This window comes from Drosophila obscura, unplaced genomic scaffold (assembly GCF_018151105.1).
Source record: "Drosophila obscura isolate BZ-5 IFL unplaced genomic scaffold, ASM1815110v1 contig_4, whole genome shotgun sequence".
Classification (NCBI taxonomy): Eukaryota; Metazoa; Arthropoda; class Insecta; order Diptera; family Drosophilidae; genus Drosophila; species Drosophila obscura.
Window position 1 is genome coordinate 3,522,033 of NW_024542828.1, and position 12,830 is coordinate 3,534,862.

At 48.8% G+C, this 12,830-nt stretch overlaps 2 protein-coding genes across 6 annotated transcripts; one reads left to right on the top strand and one right to left on the bottom strand.

The window, feature by feature from the left end:
- Positions 1 to 1,080: 1,080 nt before the first annotated feature.
- Positions 1,081 to 7,071, bottom strand: LOC111071599 (transcription elongation regulator 1). Of its 5 annotated transcripts, none has more exons than XM_022363039.2 (8): positions 6,777 to 7,065; positions 5,163 to 6,706; positions 4,757 to 5,090; positions 4,540 to 4,690; positions 2,271 to 2,669; positions 1,838 to 2,202; positions 1,444 to 1,773; positions 1,081 to 1,373 (listed from the first exon to the last, which is right to left on the bottom strand). In XM_022363039.2, the coding sequence occupies exons 1-8, from the start codon at positions 6,962 to 6,964 to the stop codon at positions 1,247 to 1,249; spliced, it is 3,438 nt and encodes a 1,145-aa protein (XP_022218731.2). In that variant the 5' UTR covers positions 6,965 to 7,065; the 3' UTR covers positions 1,081 to 1,246. The 5 variants fall into 5 exon arrangements, with proteins under 5 accessions (XP_022218731.2, XP_022218722.2, XP_022218748.2 ...); XM_022363030.2 differs by having other exon boundaries at positions 5,154 to 6,706; XM_022363056.2 differs by lacking the exons at positions 1,081 to 1,373; positions 1,444 to 1,773; positions 1,838 to 2,202; positions 2,271 to 2,669 and adding exons at positions 3,689 to 3,934; positions 4,018 to 4,207 and having other exon boundaries at positions 6,777 to 7,071.
- Positions 7,072 to 7,354: 283 nt separating this feature from the next.
- LOC111071625 (HEAT repeat-containing protein 3) lies at positions 7,355 to 9,318 on the top strand. Its single transcript, XM_022363077.2, has one exon. The coding sequence runs from the start codon at positions 7,413 to 7,415 to the stop codon at positions 9,294 to 9,296; it is 1,884 nt and encodes a 627-aa protein (XP_022218769.2). The 5' UTR covers positions 7,355 to 7,412; the 3' UTR covers positions 9,297 to 9,318.
- Positions 9,319 to 12,830: the final 3,512 nt, after the last annotated feature.

Sequence of the window (12,830 nt, forward strand, 5' to 3'; positions counted from 1 at the left end):
TTAATTGGGGATCAGTTAGAGCTTGGGATCATTCAGATTTCGTTAGTAAAACTCATTTCATTAAGAATTATCGGTAGCCTGGGATATCTTTCGTACACCTTGTTTCATTGAGATCATTGAGTAGTGATTGACGAGGCGATAAATGAGAGTGTGGGTTTCTTTAGGAACCGAGTGGAGATCAGTGAAAGCTTATGATCATTCAGACTTTTTAATACAGATTGTTTCACTTGTGGCGATCTTTATCGTTCAAATTCCAATATCATAATGAGTTTAAAATTAAAAACATTATGTAAATTTAAATTGGACATCATTTGGAATCATTAATACATTAGATGCGATATTTCGATCAGCAGATACCCTACAAAATAGTGTGTGTATCGTCCCTCGTCCAAGTAGCAGACCATTTGGCTAGTGGAACATTCGTTAACAACAAAAGAAACAAACCAAATGAAACTTTATGATAAATGAGAGGAAAAAGAATTTTTTACAAAAACACAGCGCATTATTTTCGCTATTAGTTCCTAAACAAAAAAACACAAAACATATAGAAATTGGAAGAGCTATTCGATGACGAGAAGAGTTGAGGGGATGATAAAGGAGAGCCAAATGCAAACTAAAGGCAACGTAAGGAAAAAGAAGTCTGACGCCTGGCATTGGAAAACGAAATATGAAAAATATGAAACTAAAATTATGGACATTATTGTATTGTATTTGTGTATTGTATAATTTATGGTATTCGTATTTATAGATTGGTAGACAAAACAAAACTCGGTTAAAACTGCAGAACAAAACAGAACAGAACGAACGAATGTGTATGAAACAATAAATGGATAGCAATGAACCGCGTAACAAATCGATGAACGATGCGATGAAAGAGAAAATGAAAATGGTAAATAAGAAGTACATTTAGAAATAGAATTATGAAATTGCAAACAAAAGATCGATATATATGTATGTATAGGTGACAAATGCAAATCTTATATATATTACATAAATGATCAATAAATATATATATATATATATATACGAGTATATGATTGAAAATTAGACAAGTGTTTTCACATTTTTTGTTGTGTGGATGGTATATTTTATTCATTGTAAATAATTAAAATATTAGAAGCTACACAGGACTTAAAATAATTTAATTTATTAGATTAAATTGAATATAGTGTTTAGCGTTTAGGCGTTGTTTTTAGGGTGTTGGGGGTAAGGGGCTGATGGGCTTTGGGGGAGGGCCATAGTGCCACTATTTGTTGCGACGCGTTGATTCGGAGGCTGTGGGTGGTGGCGGTGGTCCGCGCTTATTTAGCTCCTCCACAAACCCCACCACAATGACGTTCCTCTCATCCTCCAAGTGATCGAGCACCAAGTAGCTAAAAGGGAAGAGATATTAAAGATTAGTTTCAGAAGAGGGGCTCTATCATTTTTATCCTCTAAGCTTACCGCTTATCGTTCTTGAGTATATCTTGTATTTCCTTGAGATGATTGGAATTTTCCTTGATGAGATCGCTGCTCTTGTGGGTAATGAACTTGCACTCCTGCAAGAGCTCACGCAGCGCCGTCTTCGCGTGCATCGTTTTGTCCTTGATGTAATCCCTAAACTCACGCTCCCCCTTCTCCGAATTGTATTTGAGATACCGCGGATCTTCTTTAACCAACTTCTTGATCTCCTTCCAAGTGCTCGTCAGCTGTAGGGTGCCAATCTCGTCGAGCATTTCGCGGAACCTCTCGCGTTTCTTCTTCATCAGATTGTCAATGTGTACATTGAAGATTCTGCAAAAAGAAATCAAAAATTAAGAATGGAATCTACACATATTGATTGATTTATTTTGCTTACCTCTCGCGATCATCCCGATCAAGTGGCTCGATCAGCTCCCATCGATGATCCTTGCGCAGCTGTCGCTTCACCTCCTTCCAGGTGAAGTCTGCCGTCCGCACGAGATCCGTCAGCAGGGCCGTAAAGTGTCCAATGCTTTCGTCACGCTTGTGATGCTCACGCTCCTTGTCCCGATCACGCAGATGACCGGCCAGGGTGCGTTGCACCTCCTTCTCCCTTTCGCGAATACTCTGCTCAGCCCGCAGCTTTTTTTCGCGCTCCTTTTGCTTCTGTTCGGCTTCGCTCTCCCGCTGGCGGGCCACTTCGCTGTCGTCGCTGCCTGCACGCTCCTCGCGCTCCGATTCGTCATGGTGTTCGCCCTCCTCCTGCAACAAAATCAAGGATTCGACTAGTAAAGGATCACTCAATTCTCTCAAACAAAGAAATAACTTACGGGGGTATCTCGTTTTTTGCTCTTCTCTGACTTGCTCTTATCCTTGTCCTTCTCCTTGTCTTTGTCCTTGGAGGATTTAAGCTCGCGATCCTTGTCCTTGGAGCGACTACGGCCACGATCCTTGCGACTCTTCTCCTTGTCCTTCTCCTTATCCTTGTCCTTGCGATCAGATTTGCGTTCCCGATGACGCTCTCTCTCCCGTTGTTCCCGCTGCTCACGCTCCTTGCGCTTCTCCTCCTTCATTAAATGGAGATAATCCTCGAAGTACTCCTCCCGATACATCGAGTCCACAATCCTGTAGCGCGCATCCGATTCCAGCTTCTTCTTGATGTCATACCAACGCGTATGGCGCTCAATGTCATGCCGCTCCCGCAGCATATCGAGAAAGTCCTTGCGAATCTAGAGAGTGTGTTTTTTTTGTAAAAGGAGGAGAATGTTTGACATGACAGCCATGCGGAAGAGAAAAGAAACAAAGTGCACGAATTAGAGATCTGGCATTGATGCGAGTCTTTCACTTAACCATCTATTGGCTTAAAGAACAAACTTAGGGCTTAAATGCTAGCAATTTCTTATGGCTAACAAAACATAGTTACACGGATCTGTTTGCCCTGCAAGAGAGATTGATTTTGGATTAGTGTTTCAAAGACGTAACTGAAAGAGAAGTTTTTGGATTAATTTTAGGCCCTAGCTGCGTGGAGAGAGAGGAAGAAAATCTATATGTAAAAGCAGAAAAGGACTTTCAGACCACAGGAAAAAGAAATCAAAAAAGGAAAAGTAAAGTTTAAAGTTTAGGGTGTAGGAAAAATACAAAAGGTGTATTGAAATGGTGCTTCTATTGCTAAAAATTTAATAAAAAGGAAAGGCAAGTCGGGGCAAGTGCATTTATGGTAGCCAAGCAATAATCAGACCACCTTCAGCTACCTTCTTCCCTCTCTCTTTTTGTGTTTACGTGTTTAAAGCAGGGCCTTTTAAATGGGTTACATTAATAGACTTCAGGCCATGGCCGAAGCGTACTGTGTTTCATAGAGCTACGATAAATACATATAATAGTAGGTATACAATATGTTATATGTGAGTGGGGGGGGCGCCTGCAAGTGCAAAGATCTCCATGGACATGGGGACATCGGATCTCTTTGCGCTCCATTTGGGCCACACAGAACTCTTGAGGCGGGGGCGATGGGGGGTTGGGTGTCTTTATTATTGTAAAACATAAACGGAAAATATTTGGTTAATTAAATTACGTATTATTCATACTGTTTGCTCAGCGGCCCGAAGACACCCTGCAAGCTGTGGCTCTCCTCCGATTGCTCCTCTTGCTGCTGCAGCTCCTTCCTTTCTCCTCCTATTACCTCCTGAAGGGTTCTCCTTCTCTCTCTCTCTCTGTCTATGTACCAACATGATCTTCAAACATGATCATGTGATATATGATTACAAAATGCCAATAACTCCAATGCCATTCTCCATTTCTGCTGCATTTAATTATCCATTATTATCACATCCTCACATCACATCCTACATTTTCGGGGGCGACGTGGGCCATGGCATGGGGCGGGAATTGGAAATCACACCAACAATTATTCAGAATATTTTTTGCAGTTTGTTGGCGGAACAGAACCTTTTTTTGTTGTCCATATAAAATGTCTTTTTGTTTTCCAAATTTGTTTCTTATTGTTATTTTTTTTTTTTTTTGCAGAAAAACAAATTTTAAATGGAATTCTTTTTGGGTTTTTTGATTGAGAAAACTCACCACACAAATTGCAAGCGTGGTGTGCGATGTCGACGTAGACGAAGAAGATGATGTTGTTGTTGAAGATTGTTGTTGTTGTTGATGTTGCTGTCGTTTTGTGTGATGGTGGTTTTTGTTGGTGTTTATTTGAGTGGTGGTTGGTGGTGGTGCATTTGTGCTGTAATCTGTAGCTAGTTGTAGTAGCTAGTGGCTAATGGTAACAGTGGCCACGGGCAATGCATTTTTAGTGTGGACACAACGGCCACCACATGGTCGTCGTCGGTCAAAGGGCAAATGCAATGCGTTTCAGGGTTTCAGTATCAGTTTCAGATTTGGTTGGGTTCACACACGTTGTTTTATGTTTAAAAGTTAACAAAAAATCAATCATATTATGTAAATACGCTTTGTATACAGATTAAGATTAAAAATATATAATGTATATAGAATATTTTGGTATATAATTGGCATAGATACATCGAACGATTCATTCATTTGCATACGTAAAGAGATTCAACAGCATCGTATAACCTGCCATAAGCCTACCTGTTCTTTTTTGAGCTGCTTGTCCTCCTTTTCGCGGCGACGCACCTCCACGATGTACTCGTTGAAGAGGCTCTCGCGCTCGCGCACCTTCTCAATCGCCCGATAGCGCTCCTCCTTGGCATTCTTCTGGCTAAACTCTGAGAATGAGGATCTGCAAAACGAGATGGGGAGTGAGCAAACCATTCAATCAAACCGTCAGACGCAGATCAACACTTACTTGCCATGCAGCCTGGCCTCCTCCATTAGGCTACGGAAATCATCGCGCTTCTGTCGCATCTTGTTACGCTTCTCTTTGCGCTCCTCTTCGGCCCGATCCTTGACATACTTTTCAAATACCTGTTTGCGTTCCTTCGATGTGAGCAGCAAGTATCGCGGATCAAAGACAATCTTGTGCAGCTCCTTCTCCCACGTGCTGAACGCCGACACATCCTTCTCCCGCAGCATCTCCTTGAACTGGGTGACGCGCATCTCCAGGGGAATGAGGGCTCGCTCCTTGGCCGCCCTCTGCTCGGCCTCCAATGCAGCATCCTCGGCCCGCTTCGATTTGGTCACTAATATGGAAAATTATGGATTAAAAGGGGGTGCCGGAAATGGTAGTTATGGTCGCTCAATACTTTTCTTACCCATCCGCACGCGCTTGGTGGGGACCTCCTCGACACTGGACTCGGATTCAGTGCCAATCTTGATGACCTCCTCGTCATCCTCCTCCTCGGGCTCCACGTGCTGCACATCCGGCTGCTGAGCCTGCGCCTCAGCCAAGGCTGCGGCTGCCTCTTCTGCTTCCTCGTTGGTCTTTTGTTCTGCTGCCTCGGCGGACTTCTCTTCCTCCGTTTTGAGCTGCTCGGGTCGATCGTTGACCGCCTTGTCCACATCCTCACGGTTCATTAGATCCTCGGGACGATCCCACACCGAAGTTCGCGTCGAGGGATTGTAAAAGAAGACACGAGAATCGCCCGTCCAGACCACACACCAGGGTGTGCCCGCAATGGGGGTGCTCGTGACGGGACGAGACTTGTCCGTCTGCTTGGCCGTGGCCGCAGCTTGCTTCTTTTGCTCCTCCTCTTTCTTGCGCTTCTCTTCGGCGGCCTTCTTCGCTTCCTTCTCCAAGGCGGCTGCCTGCGATGCCTTGGCGCTTTCAGTGTTCGCTTTCATGGCGGCGGCAGCTGCTGCGTAGGCCATTTGGGGATCAAATCCCGGTGGCGCTGTGCCCGGGGGCATGTGCATCATCGGATTGGGCAGCAAATGCGGTGGTATTCCGCCTGGAGGTCCCACTGCTGGCGACACACCAGAGTGTGCAGCCATGCGGGCCGCCTCCATGTCCCTCAGAGCTTGCGGCTTCTCCCACACGCTCTCCCCGCGCGCAGCATGGTAATAATACGGCCTGCCATCCGGTGCACGGTGCTCGGACCATTCCGCTGCCCGTGCAATTACCGCTGGATCTATGACGCCTGGCTTGATGATCAGCGTCTTGGCGGGCTTATCCTGGCCGCCGGGCGGTGCGTGCATGTGCTGCTGCTGCTGCTGTTGTTGCTGCTGCTGCTGCCATGGCGGCACACCCACGCCCCAGGGTCCACCGGGAGCAGCACCCCCCGGGAAGCCATAGGCTGGCGGGGGCATGCAGAAGGGTGGCTGGCCAAAGCCAGGAGGCGGCTGCATTCCCGGAGGCTGAAACATGGGCGGCGGCTGCTGGCGCACATTGGGGGGAGGCTGCGAGAGCAGCGGACCAGTTGCATTCGGTGGTGGTTGGCTCATCAGATGTGGCGGTGGCTGCGATGTTAGATGCGGCACTGCTGCCATTTCAGAGCCCAGAGATGGTTCTCCAGTTTTCAGTTCCGGCTTGACAGCCGCATTAGGTGGCCTCTTGGCCATCTCCTCGACCTCGGTTTGGGTCATTATCTTGACAGTGGGCCCATCCGGACGTGTCCAGGTGGTTTCCCGCGTCACCGCATGGTAATAGTAGGATCGTCCGTCCTCCGCCTTGGTCTCCACCCAGATCTCTGGTGTGGCCGCCGCCACACCATTTGCACCCGGAGGAGGCAGCTGTTGGTGGTGTGTCGGCGGCGGCTGTTGTTGCTGCTGCTGTTGGAGCGCCTGCTGCTGCAGCGTCTGCTGCTGGGCCGAGTGCTCGCCGATCGGGCGGCCACTAAATGCATTAAAGGGTTTACTCCTTGAATAAGACCACAATTAGTATGCTTCGATATCGCCTTCGGGTGAAAAAGTCGGCACCAGATACTCACCAAGTGACTTCGGTCGGTTTTTTTTCCGTCGCCGCTATAGCAACGCCGTTCGGCCCCTCTGTGCCACTGCCACTGCCATTTCCATTAATATTCAATGCGACTCCTGGCGGAGATTGATTCGCCTCCTGAAAGTTGACCGGCGAGATGGCCCTCTCACTGTCCATGCTCTCGTCTAAACTTGTTTCCATTGCACACAAATTACTCGTTTTGCACTTTTTTCACTTTGCATTTAAAAATTTTCACAATTTTTTCTGCACTTTTCTGCCGCTAGGGATGTAAATACAAGCAGGTGTGCTTTGGATACATGCTATCGATTAATGTGCAAGGCAGTGCTGGAAAGCGGTTACTTGCTTAGAGATGAGCGCGATACTTTGGTCTAAAAATATTATAACAGCAATAATTAGCAAATCAATAGACTTTAAATGCCGATCGTAGAAAATTATTCGTGTGCTTAATTATTTAATACGCAAATTTTCAATCTGTGGCTAATCTTTTTTTAATGAATCCAAAATACTTGTGATCAGCGACAGGCTCTTACAACTATCGCACAACGCCGTGCAGTAGCACGACCCCACCTCTCACACATTTAAAACCGATTTGTTTTTCCAACACGTGCAGCTGCGGATTTTGTTTGCAATGGGCAAAATACGGAAAATAAAGACACACACCCCCACCGGAGTAGGACTGGATGTATCCCTGCTGAATGGCCAGGACATTGACAGCGAGGAGGAGGGCTGCGGACCCATTGAAGCAATCAGTGTGCACCTCCAACGGCCGGATGTCGAGGAAAAACTCAATGGGTTGCATTCGTTCGCGGTGCTGGCTCTGCGCAAGGAAAAGGTCCAGGAAATCTGCCAAAGTAACTTGGTGCGCATTGCCGCACCCATGCTGTGCGACAAGGATATGGCCATTCGCGATGCCGCCGCTGGAGCGCTGAGGAATCTATCCGTCTTCGGATCAGAGGTATGTGATTTCCTCGTGGACAATGATATATTGACTGCCCTGCTGTCGCTGGTGGCGGGCTACGATCTGACGAAATCGGTGTGCTTCGAGTCCGAACTGCATGCCGACATCTTTCTGCAAGCGATACACCTGCTGCGAAACCTCTGCGAGAGCTCTCCCACAGCCACAGAAGCCTTCAATCAGTCGAATTTTCTGAAAAATCTGCTGCTCTGCCTGGACTACCAGAAGTTTGGCCTGGAGATAGCCATTTCCGTGGCGCAGCTGGTGCTGGTGGTCTCCGAAAACAACTCCAGCTCGTGGAACCTGTTGGCAAATGCCACAATTCTGACAGAACTGCTTAAAGTGACGGAGGGAAGCCACAGTCTGTTGTACCTGAGCGCTCTGGCGGCCGGCATTCTGTGCAATGTGCCCGCCTGCTCATCGGCCTACACCCGGGAGATCCTCGGCAGTCTGGACAAACTCCTGACGATCGACACGCAAGCGCAGTTGTTGGACTGCAAGAATGATATCAAAGATCTAAAGAATAAAAACGAAGCGCCCGTACTGGAGATCTCCATGGAAACGGAGGAAATGTCCGAAGCACAGAGCCAAAATCAGCCAAAACCCCAAAGTGAAGCGGATTCAGCTGTCAAGAATCTGGAGTATCTGTTGGATGCGCAGCGTTTGGTAGCAGAAATCATCACCAACCTCGGATCGAGCGACGATCAGTCTGGTTGGGGCTCGGACTCGGATCAGTCGGATACCGAAAGTGTCGTCGATTTCGATATGAACGAACAGTCGGCGGACAATGATGCGGGTGCCCTGCCGCTGAATTTCGTGGCAACCATCCTGCAGAACAATGTGGTGCAAAAGCTTTGGCAGAAATCGCAGCCCCTGGACCCCGCACTGGAGAAGCTGCTCTCGCAGCAGGAGAATATCCGCGAGAAGGTCTCAAAGATGCGCGTCTCCTATCTAATTTGTCTGCAAAATCTGAGCAACGTGCTGTCGGTGCAGGATCTGGGTGGCCACAATGACATCTACAACATGTGGTTCCATCTCGGACAGCAGGCCTTCAAGGGTACAGAGGATGCAACGATAATGGAGGCCATTACCTCGCTAATGCGCTCCGCCCTGACTTTGCTGAAGACGCGCAAGGATCTGTTCAGTCAAATAACCGAAAATGATCTAAACATGATCATCGAGAGTGCCCAAAAGTCCACAATTATGGATATACGAGTCAACTGGAACCGCATGCTCGGCACACTGGGCTGCCTCTTGTCGGAGGCGCTCGTGAAGGGCATTGTCCAGTTCCTATTGAATTCCTGTGCCCATGAGGAAGATCTGTGGGCGCTGTCCGAGGGACTCGATGCCATGATGGACATCTTTGCGGACGACGATTGGCCGCAGATCATCGCCGATTTGAATATGTGCGAACGCATTCAAACCCTCGAGGAGCAGTTTAAATCAAAGTACAGACAACAGCGACGTGACCTTAAGGATCGACGACCCACCATTTACACCGTTAAATCGAATTTTTCACGTTTTGTATATTATTTAAACAAAAATTGTAAACAATAAAATGCATTTTGGACGAAACAAATCGAGCATGCAAAAAGGCATTAAATTGCCAATTTCATGATTAATTTAACGGAAATTACGAACGAGTATATATTTTTTAGCCAGTATTACTTTCAATACGCAATGATCTTTGGCTGGAAAATGTTGCCGCTGGCATTGGTGCTGGTGTGCCTATTCCTGTTGCTGGAATTGCCACTGTCATCTCCTGAGGAGGTTAATTTCCGACTCCATAATTACTGCGATAAGAAACTCTGTCCCAAAGGAGGGAACCATGTGGCCTGCAATGCAAAGGAGGATGTGAGTATCCAAACCCCCCCATAATAAGAGTCTGTGTCTGGTGTGCCACGTAGGCACTCATTATATCTTCAACCATCAGAAACTGGGCAAGAAATGTTCACTGGATGCTGAAATATTGCCAATCAGAGGCAAGCTACGGACGGATTTGTTGAAGCGTATAAATGAGCTAAGGAATAAGGTGGCCCGTGGGGGTTTTAGTGGCCTGACGGCGGCTGCTCAAATGGCCACCATTACTTGGGATGAGGAACTGGCCTATCTGGCTGGCTTCAATGTGCAGACGTGTAGGCCCCATCTCGATGAGTGCCGGAATACCCTGGAATATAGCCACGTGGGCCAGTCGGTGGCCTATCGTGGCCTCAACTCGAAGCATCGAGAGCTGTCGGAGATCATCTACAATGCCATTGGTTTGTGGTTTCGTGAGCACGAGGTCACCACCATGGATGACATTTTGCACTACATTGGACCGCACTTTGGGTAAATGAATTCTGTGCACATTTCTCATCACTTAACCACTCCAACTGCCGCCCCTCTTTTCTTTCCTGTCTCGCAGGAAACCCAAAGAGAACTTTCTGCAAATGGTGCTCGACAATTGCAATCGTGTGGGCTGTGCCGTAGTCCAACAGAGCAAGAACGGCTGGCTCCAGACCTATCTGACGTGCAACTACGCCTTCGCACCTGTGTTGGGTGAGCCCGTCTACAACAGCAGCAAGCGTCCCGGCGAAGCGTGCCAGTCCGGCCACAATCCCGTCTATAGGCATCTTTGCTCTGAACACGAAATGTACATGCAGAATGGAATACCAACCCAGGTCGATGCAGGTCAACTGCAGCGTATGCTCTTGCTACCGCCGATTGATGTAAAAAATGAAAAAGAATTTGCACCTGGAGATCCTTTTTTTTCAGGATCCTCTCACGTTGAGCCAAATAACCAGCCACAAAATCCAACCGTAAAACCAGACCCGGCAGGAGCAACAACCAAAGCAGCAGTCCAAGCAGCAGGGACAACTGCAGCAGCAGCAGCAGCAGGAGGAAAAGAAACAACTGCAGCAGCAGCAGCAGGAGGAGGAAAAGAAACAACTGCAGCAGCAGCAGCAGGAGGGGAAGAAACAACTGCAGCAGCAGCAGCAGGAGGGAAAGAGATAACTCCAGCAGCAGCAGCAGGAGGGAAAGAGACAACTTTGGCAGCAGAAGGAAAAGAAACAACTGCAGCAGCAGCAGCAGCAGGAGGGGAAGAGACAACTGCAGCAGCAGCAGCAGCAGGAGGGGAAGAGACAACTGCAGCAGCAGCAGGAGGGCAAGAGACAACTGGAGCAGCAGCAGGAGGGCAAGAGACAACAGGAGCAGCAGCAGGAGGGGATGGGACAACTGTGGCAGCAGGAGGGGAAGAGACAACTGTAGCAGCAGCAGCAGCAGGAGGCGAAGAGACAACTGTGGCAGCAGGAGGGGAAGAGACAACTGTGGCAGCAGGAGGGGAAGAGACAACTGCAGCAGCAGCAGCAGGAGGAGGGGAAGAGACAACTGCAGCAGCAGCAGCAGGAGGAGGGGAAGAGACAACTGTAGCAGCAGCAGCAGAAGGGGGAGAGACAACTGCAGCAGCAGCAGCAGAAGGGGGAGAGACAACTGCAGCAGCAGCAGCAGGAGGGGATGGGACAACTGCAGCAGCAGGAGGGGAAGAGACAACTGTAGCAGCAGCAGCAGAAGGGGAAGCGACGGAAGCGCCAGCAGGACGGCGCAGATCTGGAAAAAACCTTAGGAGTAGGAGTCCGGTCCGTCCGAGAACCAAGATTCAACCAAAAAGAGAGGCAAAAGAGGCAAAAAGAGGCACAGTCCGGAGTAAGTCCAAGAAAGAAGTTAAGCCCGGACATAAAACACGGACCGCCAATCGACGAAGAACAAAAATTCAACGCAGAGACGGGGATGGGGAAACTGAACCAGCTGTAGATGGAGCAACCACGGAACCAGGGGCAGCACCAGTAGAAGATGGAGCAACCACTGAACCAGGAGCAGCACCAGCTGAAGATGGAGCTACCACGGAACCAGGAGCAGCACCAGCTGAAGATGGAGCCACCACTGAACCAGGAGCAGCACCAGCTGTAGATGGAGCAACCCCTGAACCAGGAGCAGCACCAGCTGTAGATGGAGCAACCACGGAACCAGGAGCAGCACCAGCTGTAGATGGAGCAACCCCTGAACCAGGAGCAGCACCAGCTGTAGATGGAGCAACCACGGAACCAGGAGTAGAACCAGCTGTAGATGGAGCAACCACGGAACCAGGAGCAGCACCAGTAGAAGATGGAGCAACCACTAAAGGTGGAGGAGAATCTACAACTAAAGAGGGAGAAACGACTGCTGCTGTGCCCGGAGGCGTAGCCACGACTGCTGCTGTGCCCGGAGGCGTAGCCACGACTGCTGCTGTGCCCGGAGGCGTAGCCACGACTGCTGCTGTTCCCGGAGGCGTAGCCACGACTGCTGCAGTTCCCGGAGGCGTAGCCACGACTGCTGCAGCTCCCGGAGGCGTAGACACGACTGCTGCAGTTTCCGGAGGCGTAGCCACGACTGCTGCAGTTCCCGGAGTCGCAGCCACGAGTGCAACATCAACGCCAGCACCTATACAAACAGGAAAAGAGGAAATTGACGACTCCTATGCCATGGAGGAATTTGAAAGTCAAGGTGAACCTAAAGCTGAAGAAAATGAAGAATCTGAAGAAAACGTAGACATACAGACAGAAGACAGACAGACCCTACGTAAATTAGGGTCCATAGAATATTCCGAAGAGGCTGAAAATGAGCCGGTGGTCGAGAGCAAAACCATAATTCTAAAGAAATTCGCACGCTTTCTGGCCCAGGTACGTCATGCAAAGGTGCTCAATCAGAGAGGCAAGGTGATCATCATAACCACAAACCATGAGGTGGCGTACACCAGCAAGAAGGTCATGGAAGAAGAGGCTAAAAGGAGAACAGCCAAACGTATGCAAAAGCGCAAAAGTATAATCGAGAGAGCCCGACGGATGCGTAAGAAGCGAGGCAGGCGCCATCAGGGCATCGGCAGGAGAACCATGAGACGGGCCAATCAAAAGCAAAACAAATACAAGCAGTCCGCAGGACTTAAGCATTATCAGAGCGGCGGCCGTCCACGTCCACGTCATCGCCGTCGTCGTCAGAAGTCCAAACCCAAACCCAGGTCCAAGGACGATGCACGTTGGTCGGTTGTGGGCTGAATGAATGCAGCTGTTTCAGAGC